This window comes from Rhinichthys klamathensis, unplaced genomic scaffold, assembly GCF_029890125.1.
Source record: "Rhinichthys klamathensis goyatoka isolate OS25496 unplaced genomic scaffold, OSU_Roscu_1.1 h1tg000087l_1, whole genome shotgun sequence".
In the NCBI taxonomy this organism is placed as follows: Eukaryota; Metazoa; Chordata; class Actinopteri; order Cypriniformes; family Leuciscidae; genus Rhinichthys; species Rhinichthys klamathensis.
The window spans coordinates 2,289,627-2,308,960 of NW_026606627.1; the positions used below are offsets into that span (position 1 = coordinate 2,289,627).

The 19,334-nt window shown below is 40.2% G+C and overlaps 3 protein-coding genes across 13 annotated transcripts in view; 2 read left to right on the forward strand and 1 right to left on the reverse strand.

Moving 5' to 3' along the window:
* The first annotated feature begins 425 nt into the window (after positions 1-425).
* On the forward strand, positions 426-10,983 carry yrdc (yrdC N(6)-threonylcarbamoyltransferase domain containing). Its single transcript, XM_056251657.1, has 6 exons — positions 426-654; positions 2,634-2,832; positions 3,956-4,070; positions 5,716-5,835; positions 6,782-6,912; positions 10,858-10,983. Exons 1-6 carry the CDS (start codon positions 495-497, stop codon positions 10,925-10,927), a joined length of 795 nt encoding a protein of 264 aa, XP_056107632.1. The 5' UTR covers positions 426-494; the 3' UTR covers positions 10,928-10,983.
* Positions 10,955-17,193, forward strand: LOC130085708 (uncharacterized). Its single transcript, XM_056251621.1, has 5 exons — positions 10,955-11,047; positions 12,992-13,185; positions 15,884-16,287; positions 16,333-16,836; positions 17,096-17,193. Exons 1-5 carry the CDS (start codon positions 10,955-10,957, stop codon positions 17,191-17,193), a joined length of 1,293 nt encoding a protein of 430 aa, XP_056107596.1.
* Positions 17,194-17,904: 711 nt separating this feature from the next.
* LOC130085719 (NACHT, LRR and PYD domains-containing protein 12-like) overlaps positions 17,905-19,334 on the reverse strand; it is a 61,499-nt gene continuing 60,069 nt past the window's right edge. For 10 of the 11 annotated variants that reach the window (XM_056251637.1, XM_056251635.1, XM_056251636.1 and 7 more), the window contains one exon: positions 17,905-18,272. In XM_056251637.1, the coding sequence (XP_056107612.1) occupies positions 18,263-18,272 (10 nt within the window). In that variant the 3' untranslated portion in view covers positions 17,905-18,262. The remainder of the gene's footprint in view (positions 18,273-19,334) is intronic. The other variant, XM_056251634.1, reaches the window with a different exon arrangement.

Here is a 19,334-nt window from a genome sequence, read left to right on the forward strand (position 1 = left end):
TTCTGATGACGACACAGCTGTTCCGCGATTGGCCGAACACACATGACAACGATCACATGTGTTTCGGTTTATTTTTACAGTCTGATTTTCACACCTTCAGTCATTCAGTTTTTTATAACAGTAAAAGCTTTTTTCATGTAGTCGCGATGTTATATTGTGTCTATATCTATGATCATCAAAATAAAACTGATTAAAAAAAACGTCGACCCCACTTCATTGATAGAGGCCTATGTTGAACTTTATTCTTGTACAAACAGACTTACATTCAAGCTATTTTAAGGCATGATTTTTTTTCCACAGGAAAAACGTTTAAATATGTAATTTTGGTGATCAAAGATGAGTTTTAAGGGATAACATTATTGACGACAGGGGGACTTTAAGTTATTTGTGTAACACAACCGCAGCGTTGCCTCAGCGGGACTTTTATTTTGAAGTGCTGTCAGCCGCGGCTTCCGGTTGTGTGAAAGCATGCTCGTCATTGAGCGCAGCTGTTTATGGTCTTCTTCAGGTTTATTCGTACGACCTGCACACTTTTAAATACTTCATCTCATACACGAAACTTATTTAAGAGTGTCATCATGTGTAAAGAGCTGAAGACGAGAGTCCTGCGGATTCCACCTCTCGACTCAGAGGATCTGACGTCACAGCAGCGCGGTAAGACTCGCTCAACTAAGTTAGAAATCTCGCTTATGATATCCGTCGATAAACAAAGACTTCTGGGTGTTATTTTGCTGTCTATGGTTTCTGCTCATGTTTCATAACCCAGACTTTCATTGATCTTTTACAGGAGTTACTTTTGGCCCTGTGGACTAATAGAAAATAAACGCGCTCCTAAAATTTGAAAGATAATTTTCATACAGTAACGTTAACTTGTGGTTTCTGTGTGTAAATTGTCCTCCAAAATGTCCAACGGTGACTTTAATGTTTTTACTTCAGTGTCATTTCTATTAAACTTAAAGGGAGTTCATGAGCCTGCAGAAACATGCTGTGGTCTAAATTACATTTTAAATACTTTTTTTGGGGGGTCATATTTTGTCATATTTTGTTAAACTACATTAGTCATGATGTAGCTGGCAATTTATAGCTGGCAATTTCTGTATTAAATGACATATAATTAAATTTTACCTTTTGTTTTTGCATAATTTGCTTGTTTAAAGGTGACCACTTATTAACAATATTATTGTGCAGTTTTAATATCAAGCATGTTCTTTATGTGAAGTATGAAACGCTACATATACTTTTTACTTTACTTTGGGCGAAATGGTTGGTGATCCAACAGATAATTAAATAGATAATGATTAAATTAGATTAAAATAAATAAATAAAAACAAATAAAACTTGTTTTAAACAAAATAATAAATCAATTAAAATAAGTAAAAGATATTGATTTGTATATATATTTGATTTAAACCAATAAAAGTTAATACATCTGATTAAATTAAATAACTTAAATTTCATCTAAACAAAACAATAACTATATATAAATACAACTTTGATTAAAATAAATAATAAAAATAACTAAAAAAGAAAATCAATGGTAAAATAAATAAAAAAAGATTAAAGTTAGGAAATGAATAAATAGATTAAAATAAAAAACTGCATAACATAAATGAAGTACAATTTAAATAGATAATATATATGCATAGAATAAATGCATGAACAAAATACATATCTTACATCTGCAAACTTACAGTGAGTAAAATAACGCTGTAATGTAACGTAGTAAGACTAATAAAAAAACTAAATACTTTACACATTTATAATATGATTTTTTTAACAGCATTAAATGGGTCGTTATACATAAACAAACACAGCCTATAGGCTAGCTATCTTTTCAATTTTAGGATGAGGGTCACTCACGTGCAAATGATCATATTTTGGGATTGTAAAGATTGAGAAGCCCTGAGCTATAGTAGGATTGATGGATCTGACAATACGAGGTGTTTGCAGAAATTAAAATAGACAAAGCAAATGTTTCCAAGACTTTCAATGTGAGTCTCATTTACCAATAATAATAAAATGTGAATGTTGGAGCCCGTGGATGTGCCTGTAGCTTTAAGATGCATTTGTTTGCCATGGTTTCCTATTCTCTCTGTTCCTCCCGGTTGTGTGTGTCAGTGTGTTCTGATCTGTGTTCCTCCCGGTTGTGTGTGTCAGAGTGTTCTGATCTGTGTTCCTCCCGGTTGTGTGTGTCAGTGTGTTCTGATCTGTGTTCCTCCCGGTTGTGTGTGTCAGAGTGTGTTCTGATCTGTGTTTCTCCCGGTTGTGTGTGTCAGAGTGTTCTGATCTGTGTTCCTCCCGGTTGTGTGTGTCAGAGTGTTCTGATCTGTGTTTCTCCCGGTTGTGTGTGTCAGAGTGTGTTCTGATCTGTGTTCCTCTCGGTTGTGTGTGTCAGAGTGTTCTGATCTGTGTTTCTCCCGGTTGTGTGTGTCAGAGTGTTCTGATCTGTGTTTCTCCCGGTTGTGTGTGTCAGAGTGTGTTCTGATCTGTGTTCCTCCCGGTTGTGTGTGTCAGAGTGTTCTGATCTGTGTTTCTCCCGGTTGTGTGTGTCAGAGTGTTCTGATCTGTGTTCCTCTCGGTTGTGTGTGTCAGAGTGTGTTCTGATCTGTGTTTCTCCCGGTTGTGTGTGTCAGAGTGTGTTCTGGAGGCGCTGAGGTCCACGTCAGAGGCTCTGGGGAATGGGCAGGTCGTGGCTCTGCCCACCGACACCATCTACGGCCTGGCCTGTGTGGCCCAGAACTCCTCCGCCGTACGAAGGGTTTACGACATCAAGGGCCGGAACGGGGACAAGCCTCTCGCCATCTGTGTCGGGGAAGTGCAGGACATATACAGGTGCAGGTCTCCAGCAGCGCCTTCAACTCTCGCGTGCTCTTCCGGACATTTAAGCTTTTTTTCCTTTTTTTTTTTTTACTTCATTGGAATTAGTACTTGGTAAAGGGAAGCTTGTTTCCGCCACAGAATGAAAAATAAAAAAGGTAATTGCGACTTTTTATCTCGCAATTCTGACTTTATTTCTTACAATTGCGTGAAATAAAGTCACAATTGTGTGATATAAACATGAAGTTCTGAGAAATATACTTGAAATTCTGAGTTTTTCTCTCAGAATTGCATGTTTATATCTCGCAATCGCAAAAACTTTATAATACGCAATTGGGTGTTATAAATTCAGATTTGCATGTTAAGTCGCAATTGTGAGAAAGAAAGTGAGAATTGTTAGTTTTTTCTCTTGCAATTCTGACTTTATATCTCGCAATTCTGAGAAATAGTCACAATTATCTTTTAATAATGTTTTATTCTGTGGCGGAAACAAGCTTCCATAGGTTTTGGCATTTGCTGTGCGAATGCAAAAAAAAAAACATTGGACATGATTCGAAAAGGTTAAACGGTCCTGAAAAAAAAAATAGTCACACTTGTTCTGTTTCGTGGTCAAAAATGAATTTCACAAATTTCTTCTAGTGGAAGCGTTTGGTACTGCAGCCAAAAAAAAAAAAAAAACTCACTGAAAGCTCATTTTTTTTATGTTACGAGTCATTTCTATTTCAAATAATGTATCACAGTTCCCACAAATATATTGATGATAATCATAAACGTTTCTTGAGCATCAGATCCTCATATTAGAGTGATTTCTGAAGGATCATGTGACACTGAAGACTGGAGTAATGATGCTGAAAATTCAGCTTTTGATCACAGGAATAAATTACACTTTACTATATATTCACATAGAAAACAGCTGATTTACATTACAATAATATTTCACAATATTTATTGTATTTTTGATCAAATAAATGCAGCCTCTGTGAGCAGAAGAGACATGGTTTTGTTGTTGCATGTGTTTATTGACGTTGCATCATGGTATTATCCTTCATGTGTGATGTAATGCAGTGATATTGATGTTGAGTCACTGCATGCATGCTGAAGGTCTCCTGTGGTGTGCGGCTGGTTCTGGTGTGTGCAGGTTCTGCCGTGTGTCTGTGACGGAGGATCTGCTGTCGGATCTGCTGCCGGGACCCGTCACACTCGTTCTGGAGAGATCACACACACTGAACGCCGATCTCAATCCCTTCACTAAGGTTAGGATCTGTGTGCGGAGAAACACCCCTCGACCTAAAATGTACTTTAAAGGTGCATTGTGTAATAATTCACAACCTCACCACTAGATGCCACTAAAACTTACACACTGCACCTTTAATAGAATATACTTAAAGGATAATTCCGGTATTTAACACTTTGAGTCTATTTTCTAGTTTGTTTTGGATGAACTAGAGTGGTGGACACAGAAATGTTGACGATGGGTCCTGTCCCGACTTTTTGACTATTTTAGAATCGCCTCTGACCGCTTCAGAGTGGCTGTCTACCGGCATGCTCAAACTATCCTTAAAACAACCCTTAACGCTCGTTTTCAAAACTGTGCAACTCACCGAGTGGTCAGTGATGTTTGTTGATGATTAAAAACAAATATATCGGCGCAATGTATGCTTTCATCCCGTGTTATTTGCTATAGTGGAACTATTTTTTCAGATACCTCACAACCGCGTATAAACTACCGCTCGATATTTGAGTCTGAAGCGTTAGCACACTCCCGACCACTTGATGGAGACAACCACTTTGCCGCAGTTGCTCAGCTCACGCTAGCCTTCTGAGAGACGGAGAACCGAGCGAAAAGACTACAACCAAATGTAAACAGACCCCTTTCCGTTTCCGGTAGCGCTGTAATATCAACGAGCACTGAGTCCTCCAGCAGACATCAGGCGATTTTACAAAATGGCAAATAAAACACGACAGAAACTGTATTTCGCTACGCTACTTGTTTTGGAACATCAACTACAACACCACTAACCACTCGGTGAGTTGCACAGTTTTGAAAACGAGCGTTAAGGGTTGTTTTAAGGACATGTTTGAGCATGCCCATAGACAGCCACTCTGAAGCGCTCAGAGGCGATCCTAAAAGAGTCAAAAAGTCGAGACAGGACCCATCGTCAACATTTCTGTGTCCACCACTCTCATTCATCCAAAACAAACTAGAAAATAGACTCAGTGTTAAATACCTGAATTATCCTTTAAGTCTGAATGTAATGTTTCCATATACTTAACTGTATGTTACTTGCAATTAAATCAAATCTATTATAGTTTAAATGTATATTAAATTAGTTAGTTGAATTTTGTTGTGTTTTTTGATCCACTTAAAAACATCTTAATATGTAATTCCATAATTACTTCTATTAGTGGCGGTTCTACATTGAATTACACCCTGGGCGAGACCCCCTTCGAGCGCCACCCCCCCCAGACCAAAAAAAAAAAACAGTAATAAAATCACATACCGTTCATTTTAAAAACACAGTAAGAAAATCCAGTTATTTGATGATCACACGTTGATCTGATTGGTTACAAGGTCGTTTGTGACGTCAGAAACACCAGCGATTTCAAACCGTGTTTTTGAGACCGTCTTTGGTTCACTGCAGTTTTAAGGAGGAAATACTCAGCAATGCTGTCGACTTATGAATTTACACATGGTTTGTCTTAAAGCGTATTAATAACACCACATAGACACATAAACAACATTAAACGCTGGACTTTCACCACAGGGGGACTTTAACTAAAGGCCGCTTGTGAAAAAGAAGTGCGCTTAATTGTACTGAGTGAGCACATCTTAATGTTTTCCCTGTTGTGTGTGTTTAAGACGTGTCACGTGTGTCATTAATGTTGTGTTTGCTGCAGCTCATAGGGGTCCGTATCCCAGATCACCCGTTCATGAGACGGCTCTGTCAGATGTGTGGCGAACCCCTCGCGCTCACCAGCGCTAACATCAGCACTCACACCAGTACGGTTGCTGCTAGCGTAAGCACAGGACTCCACAACTCCCATTCAGGGCTGCACGATTAATCACAGTGAAACCGCACGCGATCTGGCAAAGGCTGCGATTATTTAATGCAGTTTGTCAGTGAATCACGGCTGATCCTAGTAAATGCTTCTCCATCTGAACAGTCTCACACACACACACCACATATCCCTCTGAACACCAGAGGGCGTCACACACACACCACATATCCTTTTGAACACCAGAGGGCGTCTCACACACACACACACCACATATCCCTCTGAACACCAGAGGGCGTCACACACACACACACACCACATATCCTTCTGAACACCAGAGGGCGTCTCACACACACACACGGCAAATATCCCCCGCAGAAGTACGCTAACGCACATCACTCCAGGAAACCCCTGTGGGCTTCATAGTATCTCTGTATCTGAATAAACAGAAGAGGGAAACGCTTTGATTGATTAAACACGACTAATAAACACACGACTGCCTTATTCTGTGTGAGAAGCGCATCACCTCACAGGAGGACGAGCTCAGCTGTGCTTATGAAGGGAGTTTGGAGTAAAAGCGTGTTATAAATGTTATCTTTTGTTGGACAAGAGGTTCATAAATGCGTCTCGTGTCTGGAAAGATGTTTGACGTGTGTTGCTTTTTCAAATGCACGTTATAAGCGACTGAAACTCGCAGTGCTTTCAGAGTGAGCCGCGTTTACTGAGCCGTGCTTCACTGACACGCTGCACATGACTAATAATCACAGCCTTTGCCACTTCAACATCACGAATAGCCAACTCGATTTAAGTGCGATTACATGTAAATGTCGATTAATCGTGCAGCCCTAACTCCCAGTGCTTTCTCAGTGGGCTTTGGTCTGGGTTTGACTTGTGTGTGTGTGTGTGTGTGTGTGTGTGTGTGTGTGTGTGTGTGTGTGTGTGTGTGTGTGTGTGTGGTGTTCTGCAGGAATTTGAGGATCTGTGGCCCAGTCTGGCGGTGGTGGTGGACGGAGGCCCGATTGGACATCAGAACCGCTTGGGTTCGACGGTCGTGGATCTGTCCGTGTGTGGCCGATACCGGATCATCAGACCGGGATGGTGAGTGACTCTTATTAACTCGTTCATTAGAAACTCGAGTTGCGTCCGCAATCGAACGCTTCTCTACTATATAGGAGGCAAGAACAGAGTAAGATGAAAAACTCTTGTGCAAGTCTGCGGACGAGCTTCTGCTTCCGGTGCGGTTCAGAACCGCATCCCATGAGGCCACAGGAGTGGATGTAGTTCATCTAAATGCCATTCATACAATATAAAACACACTTTTTAAAGGTTTTGAAGTGTTTCAAACCAAATGTAGTGCCTACTATACAGTATGCGGTTTCGGATGCAGGTTTAGTATTAGGGCTGCACAGTATATTAACATTATTGAAATATCGCAAATTCGCCTTTGGCTAAGCCACAGCCTAGAATGTAGATTGACCAATCACAGCGCAGCCAAGAACGAGCTCCCACAGTGGTCCGACACTTTTTCACAGCGCTCCATTGACTTTAACACAGGCGTCTCATATTTTTGGTCTCGGCCGGCTATTACCGTCGTAGTTTTATCTAAAATATGGTTAAACGTTGTGCCTGGGGCATTTGTAACACAGATACGCGTTTCCCAGAGAGGTTGGAGGGGGGTGTCCGTTTTTTTCCCTTCCCAAACCGAAGTCAAACCCTGACAAGTGTCGTCTAGCACACGCTGCTAATAATACAACGTTATACTCGCGTGGTCCGTTTGCTTCGTAATAACGATTGTAGAAGTGAATAGAGACCTACCCAGCTTTGCATGAACAGATATTGTTAGTCCCAGCCTCCGTCTCCATTAGTAGGATATGCGGTTGGTCATTTTTTTACTGTGATCGGTATGCTTTTGCCTCTGTTTGGATGCCTTGTTGTTCCTTGTGTTTCACCTGTATGTCGTGAATATAGCCTTCGAACGTATATTGCAGCCGCTTTTGCCTACTTCTATCGGCACTTTATTTGCTGCTGTATAAAAGTTTGATAAAATTTCAGCAGGAAGAGCTGTCACAGCATAAGCCATGTTGATACCAGAGCCCAGATGAAGTTTGTTTGTCGGACGTAGCAACAGTAACTAAGGGGGGCGGGGCTTAGCCAAAGGCGAATTGACAGCAGTGAGTGATTTTATCTCTGTCTTGTTGTTTAAGCAGGATTATTAGGCTGCTGTCACTTTAAGACAGGGTTCACCAATCTCGGTCCTGGAGGGCCGCTGTCCTGCAGAGTTTAGCTCCAACCAGCTCCAACACACCTGTTTGAAAGTTTCTAGTATGCCTAATGAGACCTTGATTAGCTGGTTCAGGTGTGTTTAATTGGGGTTGGAGCTAAACTCTGCAGGACAGCGGCCCTCCAGGACCGAGATTGGTGAACCCTGCTTTAAGAGCTGCACGGATCCAATATACTGATACACACACGTTTTCTATCTCAACTGTTTATGTTCACCTAAGACATAAGCGACTGTTTACGAGGATACTTACCAAAACGGCATTGCAACATGTTTTACAGGATTTATTTATATTTAAGGAGAAAATACTCAGCAATGCTGTCGACTTATGAATTTACACATGGTTTGTCTTAAAGCGTATTAAAAACACCACATAGACACATAAACAACATTAAACGCTGGATTTTCAACACAGGGGGACTAAATGTTACTCTCATCTCACCACACACTCTTTCACTGTTAAAACTAAAGCGTCTTCTGTGATTATTAAGCCCCACCTCCTTTGATCTGATTGGCTGTCTCAATCATTTTTTATTGTTTTGTCATCCTAACAACAAACAGCTTAATCAAGAATGTCAAATATTGATATATTAAAGGTGCCCTAGAATGTGAAATTGAATTTATTTTGGCATAGTTAAATAACAAGAGTTCAGTACATGGACATGACATACAGTGAGTCTCAAACACCATTGTTTTCTCCTTCTTATTTAAATCTCGTTTTTGAAAAACACCCCTGAAAAATAGGCGAATCGCCACATAACACCGACTGTGACGCAACAGTCGGGATCATTAATATGTACGACTCCAAAAATTTGCATATGCCAGCCCATGTTCAATGCCAGGCGAAGCATGGCAGTTGCTCAGTGTTTGGATGCACAAATGAAGACAAAAGTATTTTTTAGTTCCTTCATCCGAGCCTCTGAAGAAACAATGGGTTAATTTCATTTTCTCTGGAAATTTCCAAACATTTCACCGACGACTGTTTCCTCAACTTGGGCCAATACAGAGCTGGCCTCAGATCGAGCTAGCAAGCCGTGAGAAAAAAAAAAAAAAAAAATGGGAACTTGCATGCGGTTTAATATTTATAAGAGTCAATTGATTTTACCTACCAATCATATGAGAGTAACGCAGCTCTAACTAACGTTACAAGCCTATCAGAAGCAGAGCGGGTCCTGGCAACACAGTGTGATTGAGATCCATATACGTCACGTTAGCGTCGTCGGTAAAAGCATGGAGCGCAAGTTCATGAAGCCTGGGGATGATGCCCTACCAGAGCCCGTCTATGGACATTCTCTGGTCCTACCCACAGGCGTGATTTCCTATGCGGACAAGGGGGACATGCCCCGCCCACTTTCAAATTCGTTTATGATTTTTAATCGCACGCCGTCATTGCCACGGAGGAGCAGGACCGAGCCTGTGTAAAATAGCTCACTGAAAGTTCTAATGCACAGGTATAGCGGTTGCGACCATAGACTGTACAAAAAATAGATTGAGACACAGCAAGTGATGAAACGCCAGAAACAACAACAGGTGACTAAATCTAATGTCATCATGGATGAAAAGAAAGAAAGGAGATGTGAGTTGGTTGATTCAGGAAATTATCTCAGGTCAGGATAATGGATAACTTCAGACTGTTAGATAAATATTTAATGTAGAACATTCTGTGTAGCTGACTAAAAAAACATTCGGTGTATAACGTTAGGCCTACCATGAGAACGAGTCCACTTCAAACCGCCAATATTTTCTGTCAGCAATGTATGACAAGTGCTGTCAACGTTAACGCATGCGATTCATTTTTGTCCGGCTTTAACGTGTTAAAATATTTAATGCAATTAACCATCCGTTCTTTCTCTCATCCTTTAGCTAGGATTATGATCACGCTCTTATTCACGCAAATGCTTAAACCATTCTCTTTCGCGCCTGAACGAAGAACACACACATTAATGCCAAAATGTCCGTTTTGTCGAGTATCCTCACAAGAACAGTCTTAAATGAGTTAAATAAAATCTTAAATGGAAGTAAATAGTTGTGAGAGAATGAGATGCGTGAGATCCTGTCAGCAGAGGCAGATCTTAAAGTGACAGGAGCCATTAATTCTGTCTGTCAGTAAAGTTAACCGAAAGAACAGAGGGAACAGAGAAAATTACTCACTGCTCTTGACTAAAGAACACTTGTAGCTTTGATAAGGATTAATCTATATTTCATTTATAATTTATGCAGTGCGGACTGTTTTATAACCTTATTCAATTTCTGTATGGTACAGGTAAATATGATATTTATTATGGGTTTAAGTGAGGATTGTTGTAAGTTCACCTAAATTAAAAGTTTTATATTTTATAAGCCTAATAAAGCCTAATTTGGGGGAAATTAGGCTTTATTAGGCTTTAAATTAGCCCCCCCCCCCAAAAAAAGTTCAGGCTCAGGATTTTTTTTCACTTTAACCCCTGTGTACAATACAACTAAAATCTAATACAATACAAATACAAAAGAACACAACTCAACACACTATAAACATTATACCTGGTTGAAAGCTATAGATAAAAGATGTTTTTTAAGCAGATTTAAATGTGGTAGAGAGGAAGCAAGTTATTCCAAAGACTAGGACCAACGACAGCGAAGGCTCGTTCTAGCGATCAAAAGCACACAGGATTACAGGATCTCAAGGACCTGTTTGGTTTATGGATGAAATTGCATCTGAAAGATAAGACAGTGATTTATTATGTAGAGATTTAAAAACATCACCTTATTCTCCTGTCGTCTGTCAGCGCTCTCTCGGCTACAGTGAAAGTCCTCGAGGGCAAGCATGGACTCCTGGAGGATCCCGGCGATCCGTGAGTTTCAGAGCGGAGGGTCGAAGCGGCCATGAAGAAGAGCTTCTCTGAACCGGCTCTTGTTTCTGCGTTTGGTGCCTCTGAAATCTTCCTCTCAGGCGCTTGGATCCACACACACGTCTGGGTCATTTAGACAGCTCTCCACTTACACTGGGTATTACATGATTGGGAATATTATAATGAACGAGTTGATTGCTATGTTAAAGTACAGTAATACTGTAGTTTTTTTAGTTTTGTTATTATTTATTGCAGTTTTAAACTCCAGTGATTGTCGAGTTCGGAGGAGTCCGTTGTTCTCTGGCAGAGCGACAGTCACAACCCGAATCTGACATGAACTTTTATTATTACTGTTTTGCATTGTGGACCAAAGCAAAGTCAATCATCTTATTGCCTTCTTTTTCTTTTCTTTTTGCAATAGTCCCTCACATTTGGTTTTTGAAATTAAAATATATTATGTCCTTGCTGGCTTTGTTTCATTTTATTTCATACATTTTATTTTTATTATGCCAATGAATTCATGGTGGTTCTTGGTGCTGGTTGTAAAGTTGTTTGATCAATAAATAATGCATAAATAGTTATTTAAGCACATTCCTCTCATTCTTTTAACTAAAATTGAAAACTCAGTTTCAGGCATAACCCTTTTACAGCGGTGGTTGATTATGATTCCACTTTTCTAACTTTAGTTAGTGTGTAATGTTGCTGTTTGAGCATAAACAACATCTGCAAAGTTACGACGCTCAAAGCAAAGGAATATATTTGCATTTACAGAAATCGTTTTTAAAGGACTACAACAAACGGCTGGTAGAACTACACGAGCTTCCTCACGGGTTAGTGACATCACAAACCCTAACATGTACATAAGCCCCGCCCCCGGAACACACAGTCCATGTTGAGAAGAGGAAGAGTTGTTTTAGAAGAGCACATTTGTGAATTCCAGCTCAAGCTGTCATCCGTCTGTTCACATGCAATAGAAAGTCACTCTGTGTGCATCTTACAACAGTTCCCACACGAGCAATTTTATAGATTATCATGACAGAATGTGTTAATCAAAGACTTGAAGATAGACAGTTATCTCCACATCGGCAACATACATTCATCAACTAACCTTTCAGAAACATCCTGTTGCTCTACGTGTCACTTCTTCTTGAGTCTCTCCATCTTTGTCTGACTCAGTTTTAAACATAAAAGGCAGAACAGTTTCTGACATTTCAGTGCATGTCTGTGTGAGGTCATTGGAGCTGCTCGCTTACACACACACTCACACACACACACACACAAGAGCTGTTGAAGCTCCGCACGTTTTTGCTCACCCTCAAAAAGGAACAATTTTAACTTGCTGTAAAAAATGATCTGTGGGATATTTTGAGCTAAAACTTTACAAACACACTCTGGAGATAACAGAGACTTATTTTACATCTTGTTAAAAGGGGCATTATACCACCCCTTTAATTCAGCTCTAAATATCTTACATTGGGAGTCTTTGCCAACCTCTTGTGGAAAATAAATAATATAACATGATATTTCATGACTCTAGGCCTTATGGTGCGTTCACACCGGACGCGAATAGCGCGTCAGGCGCGAATGATTTCAATGTTAAGTCACTGCAAAGACGCGTTACGCGCGTAAAAAATTCCTGCGGCGCGAATGAGGCGTAGAGCGCGGCGCGGTAGACGCGAATACGCCTCATTCGCGCGTCAAGTTCGCGCGAATGAAGCGTCTGGCGCGTTAAGCACGAATGATTTAGTTAGTGCTATTTGTGCATTCAAGCATTTGACGCGAATGAAGCGTCTGCCGCCCAAGTTGAAAAATCTGAACTTCTGCGTCAATTCGCGACGCGTTAACCAATCAGGAGCCTGCTTGCTGTCACGTGGTGAAGTATCTGGATGCCTCAATACATTATTTTGTATACTTGATTTAAATATATGAGACATATTCATTTTGTATTGAATGCTTTTTATTCCATTTCTAGATTATATGAAATATTATTATTCTAATGTAAAGACAACCAACATAGTACATAATTATTCTAGACCCGACGGTGTCCGGTCTGTTATATTTGACAGATTAGGTTGGTGAGGGCGAGGGTGATCCTCGCTCCGATGCGGGACAACAGGTCATCAAACTGGGCGCGGGACAGGCGGAAGTACCGCTGAGAGCGGCCGTCATCCAGGCGCTGCTCCTGGAGCGAGGAAATGGCGGAACTCGCCAAACTGAGTTTGCCTCCGAATGGTCTGGTGGACCCAAATACAGCGACGATGATCCGTACACCGCTGTTCTGCTTTTCAGAGCAAATACAGAGCGGTGACTCTCTCGATAAATGCTCGATCAACATAAAAAAGATGGCCGCCAACAGATTTCGAATCTGACGCGTAAATTTCGCTTCGAACTTTTGTTTTTATGCGCGTCAGTTTCACTCTTGACACGCGAATTAACACAAAGTGGTCAAGCGTCAAACTAGACGCGGTAGACGCGAATTTGACGCGCTATTCGCGTTCGGTGTGAACGCAGCATTATAGCTCTATATGGAGCAGATGAGCTGTTTCTCTGGGTCCTAAAGTCAGAAATCTCAGTCAGTCAAAACTCCTCCAGTCATTTTTTTTCTTTTGTGTATTTCAGAACTCTTTAATTATTTTTGTCTTTTTCAAAAAAGTGACTAGAGAACAATTTTTTTGCAACATTTAGCAACTTTTTGAACAGGCTGCATGTAACCCCACTTATTCAATAGGGAATAAATATATTATGGCTAATTATGGCTGTGTAGTCAGACTGTTAGTGGATTAGTTTACCTCACTGTTGTGGAAACATCAGGGAATTTTAAAGTTGTGATTGTTTTCTTCAGGCATGGACAAAACATGGAAATACATTAAATACATCCTTCAAAACATGGAATTTTTCTAGTTCTAAAATATTTGTATTGGCACATTTCACTAATATTCCACGTTTCTTTTATTTACACTGATTCCTTTCAAATGTCTTTTGGTGCAATAAACAATCCTCAGTTTGTCTTCCTTTTCCTTGCTCAAGACCATTCTAGAAAGTTTATTTTAGTAGTTTATTAACACTTTAAAATAAAATCTTTTAAATGTATTTTGAAATTTAATAAAAATGTAATTACTACTGTTACATTCTGTCTGCTTGAATGCATTTGTAATGTTTTTATGTGTGTAGATGTAAATACTGTCTAAGAACTGTATCATGTATAATGAGTGCTGTAGCTCATATAGGAGTTCACTGTGGCAGAAACGGTATAATCAGACCTGGGTACTTTTGAGAAACTCTTCTGTTTTTGACTTGCTTTACTCAACAAAAAAAAAATCTCATAGTAACAGCAATTTCTTAATTTGTTGATAACTTTGATATGAAATATAAGGCTCAGCCACATCAATTGAGAAAAAACCCTCCTATTTGGTGTTTAAAAAATGTAGAAAAATGTGGTGGAAAAATTGTGACCTAATCGGATAAAATGGAATAAAAAATAGTAATTAAAGCTGCAAGCAGCGATGAAAGGGGCCCTCGCACCCGTGCCACCGCCACCCGGCGGCTTAAATAAAACAGAGCACGGTGGGCAGTGCGTAAAAATAAGAGGACTATGTTAAAGTAATTTGTATTTGCCTCACTTCTTACTACCAGCAGGTGGCGCTATTACTATAACCGAATATGAGCATGGTCATGTGTTCAGGACAGGACTCTTATCAAACATGTGAAGTTTGGGGCAGATCGGACATTGTATGGCTGAGTTACTGCAGGCTGTCTGTGGTTGCCTAGCAACACCGCAACTCCAAGCAACATTTACACAGAAATGATCTGACGATGCATATTTCACCCTAGGCTGAAATTGGGTTTTGCACATCTACATTTGTCAGGCTGCCGAGGCGAGGTCACATCCTTCGACGAAAACTCTAGATCTTCGCAATTTAACGTCGAAAAGGCTTTAGGAATAGACTGACAAAAAATTATGTGGATCTGATTAAATCTCTAGGAGAAGTTTGTTAAAGTACAACGTCTGGAAATTTCAAAAACTGCACAAAATCGGAGAGGAAGTTCAAAATAGCTCACTTCCTGTTGTGTTTAGGGCTACGCTCCAAGATACTTTTTTGGTAGGTATTGGGTCATTACATGTATTTACCAATTTCCATACCTTTACGTGAAATGTAGAGCCGGGGCAATAATGTAGAGTAGGCAATTAACCCATTTTGCCCCACCCAATTCTGAAACCCATATCACACGTAAATTTTCACCACTTCTGAAGCATGTGCAAAGTTTCATGAGTTTTCAAGCATGTTTAGGCCCTCAAAAAAGCGATTCACTTTGGAGAAGAATATTGCCATGTAATATTCTCTGTCGTCACTTAAAAAAAAAATATATATATATATATATATTGTGTGTGTATATATATATGTTTATATATATAGCTGCGAGCAGCGATTGCGGGCCCAAGCCGGTGGCCTTTAGTTACGCTAAAGTTACACTAAAGGCACCGGGGTGGCGGTGCCACCGGCTTGGGCCCTCCATCGCTGCTCACAGCTATATATATATATATACATATATATATATATACACACAAAAAATATATATATATAAATGACAACAGAGAATATTACATGGCAATGCTTAGAGGTTGGAATAATGGCACGATGCACCATTTCTCCACTGGCTTTTACCATGGCAATGGAAGTAATCATTAGGGCATCAAGATGGGTAGTAGGAGGAGAGCGCTTGGCTTCTGGGATGCGACTGCCACCAATACAGTAAAGGACCTCTACTGTAAAGGAATATTGCAGCTGCCAGTCTCTGCTTTAACCGAGGAGTTTAAGTGCGCCAAGGTCAGACTGGAAATGACCTTAGTAGAGTCACGCGACAAATGTGTCAGGGAGGCAGTCCCTGTGTTAAAAACTGGTAGAAAGTGGTCAGCAAAGAAATCTGTGGTAGAGGCAAAGGCTGCCCTTCAAATTGGGGATAGGGGACAGGGACAGGTAGAGCATGAAAGAGGGGGTTTTGGGCTCAGTTTAGCTCCTCCTAAATGGCACAAGGCAGGCCCAGCTCAAAGGAGGAAGCTGGTAGTCAACAAGGTGCGAAAGCAGGAGGAGAGGATGAGGTGTATAAAGGCCATTTCACAGGCCAAGCAGGGAGAGTGGATGAGATGGGAGAGTGTGGAACAATGCAAAATCGGCTGGCAAGACCTTTGGTCAATGGAAGAGAGTAGGATCAGTTTCCTTATCAGGTCAACATATGATGTTCTCCCATCACCACAGAACCTAAACCTCTGGGTAGGAGAGGATCCCTCTTGTCCTTTGTGTTCATCACCTGCCACATTAAGGCACATTTTGACAGGATGTAAGGTGGCTCTTAGCCAGGGTCGGTTTAGTTGGCGCCATGACCAAGTACTGCGATGTTTGGCTTTAGCATTAGAAGGCAAGCGTAACATGACCAATAAGTTGCCGCCTGTTCTAGCAAAACATTACACACAGAAGACAATATTCCTCCGCCCAGACGAGCAACCACCAAGAAAAGGTGTTAAAACCAATTCTCGCCCAGGACAACTGGACGCTGCTAGGGACTGGAAGATGCTGGCTGATCTTGATCAACGGCTTATTTTTCCACCTGAGATTGCCACCACTAACCTACGACCAGATATTGTTTTGTGGTCTGGATCAGCACGCATTGTTCAACTGATAGAGTTAACAGTGCCATGGGAGGATGCGGTCGATGAGGCATATGAGAGGAAGAAACTGCGGTATGCTCATCTGGCCACTGAAGCAGAACAGCGAGGATGGAGAGTCCAGGTTTATCCAGTGGAAGTGGGTTGTCGAGGATTTGTGGCACACTCTACAACCCGGTTCCTCAGAGACGTCGGATTCAGTGGCCAAGAGTTGCGTCGCACAGTAAAGAACTTGTCTGAAGCAGCAGAAAGGAGCAGCAACTGGCTGTGGTTGAGACGGATATATTCTAGCTGGCTGTGTACAGGCCGCCATGCTACGGTTTTGTAGAATTCTTGAAAAACTTGAAGAGTCTGTTGGTTTATTTGTATGGTTTGCATAGTAATTACAGTTATTACATTCCTGTGTATATTGTGTGAATAAGGGTTGGTGTTTGGGCAGATATTGTGTTTTGTGGTAGGTAGTATGCCATACGGAACCGTTGCCACTGAACTGTCTTTAACTTCACATTGTAGAAAAGCGTCTTCTGGACATGACGCTGTCCAGTGTCCACAGGAATCAGCTGCAGTGTATTAGGGGGTTCAAGTTTTCCCTGTGTCTGCGTGCGCAATAAGTGTGCGGGCAATATGCTAATGTTTCATCTTGACGTCACAAGAAAACGGCTTATGACTCGTTTTTAAAAAACGATTAATTTCATTGACTCAGTCGACTCTTACTTTTGAAAGACAATAACTTTATATAAGGTGCACTTTCAGATTTAAAACTTTGCAGGATGTTTTCATTCACTTAAAGCTATGTTACACACTACATGAAAGGTCATTTAAAAAAAATCCATAATAGGGGCACTTTAAGTTTTAGCGCCATGTTGCATTGATCAATACGACATGTTGCATTTTTATTGGCTAGTCAGTAGATGTAGGTTTTAGCAGCAACACACTGTGAGATGACCATGACACTGTCAGTAAATTATCACAGGCTATCTTTGATCGTAAGACCGTGACAATGGCGTCTGTGAACCGCTCTCACTGTACGACGTTTAGGAGCCACGGCCACAGAAATCACCACGATTGTTTCACAATGCTCATCTTTAGTCTGGAACGGCCCTACCGGGCATTAGATAGAATAAATCTTTTTGTAGGAGACTTTGTAAGTTTGCAGATCTTATACATGCACAAACAGCAACATAACACACTAAAGAAAAAGGAAAACATGAAAACCTTTAATACATTAATACAAATGTAATACAACTATTATTAAAAACATATATACACTCAAGCTTCCATTGTTTGTTTTCCAAAAGTGAGCTTATGAGAACTTTTTTTTCTCATAATTATGAAAAATTAATCTTTCATTAGTCTTCGTCTCCCTCTGCTGATACAACACAAACAACACATTTAGGCTCTATATTTTCTCCAACAAAACTCCAACCTTTTTGAGTTTATACTCTGCGTTTATACAAATAAAATGGTTATTCTATGAATGAGAAACTGTATTTTGCTGCTGTGAAATAAAAGGTGTTTCACTGCCGCCTCATCAGGTCTGTCAGAGGATCGTGGAAATCTAAATGAAGTCTTAATTAATAACAGTGAAGTCACTGTATCTTCAGTCTCTGTTGATTCTGTTGACTGTGAGTCTCTGTAGTGGATCCTTATTCACCAGATGATCAGGAGAAGATCAGACTGTCATCTATACCTAAAATAAAACACACAGTCACATATGCAGAATGAGATATTACATCTTTTCATAAGAAAACTAACTAGATAATCTATATTAATTTATTCTCAAACATGATCATATATCATGCCTAACCCTCAAAAGTCACAAAGTCACTTTACAAAAATCAAAGTCACTTTACAAAATCAAAAGTACATGAAAGGTCACTTTCACACAACGGACAGCTGATACAGAACCAGCCGAAATCATCATTACACTCACTACAAAATTAATATCAGCATTTTTCAAATATTGCCAGTGGGTGGAGTCAGGCTCTAACCAGGGGTTGAGTTACCCTTTAAGTGTTATAAAATGAATTGAAATAGTAAACAAAGAAATAAAACTCTAGATAAATAAAAATACGGAATTGTAAATTTCCTCTGCGTGATATTGCTATCTCACGCTTTGATGTTTGTGATAATTCTGTGGTACTGATAGCTATTTTCTATTTCTAAATAAAAAAATTCCAGATGGAACAAATGCTTCAAAGAAATTACAAATTATTACACCGCAGGATTAAAAGAGGTCGAAAGGATTTTTTTTCAAAGAGCCAGAAAGAACAATTATGCTATCGTTAGCGTTTTAGGCAGGTCGTGTGTGGGTGAAATACCTCAAGAAGATGATTTTTGGAATATAATATAACACAGTGACGCCGAATAAGCATTTACCCTATCTGAGAGAAATGTAGCGGCGCGTTGATCTGCCAGTGTCTTCAAAGGAAGATTATAAACGGCGAAAGCTAATTGATTACACACGTCGACGACTCTGTTATTTTGGTGGTTTGCTTCACGATGCGAGTACAGGACACTTTTACTTTATTGTCCCTTGTTGGCTGACATTTTTAATTTGGCTAAAACAATATGGAGATAAGCCGATATGTTTTGTCTTCTGCTTCTTGATTCTCGCGCCGTGCGTTTGGTTCTCATGACAATGACGTAGTTTTAGAGCGGCACAAGTTTGCGTTCATTTACACTGAATCAAAACAATATTCAGACCATCATATTATAAGTCTGCTTTTATGCGGCATTGTGTCTTTACACA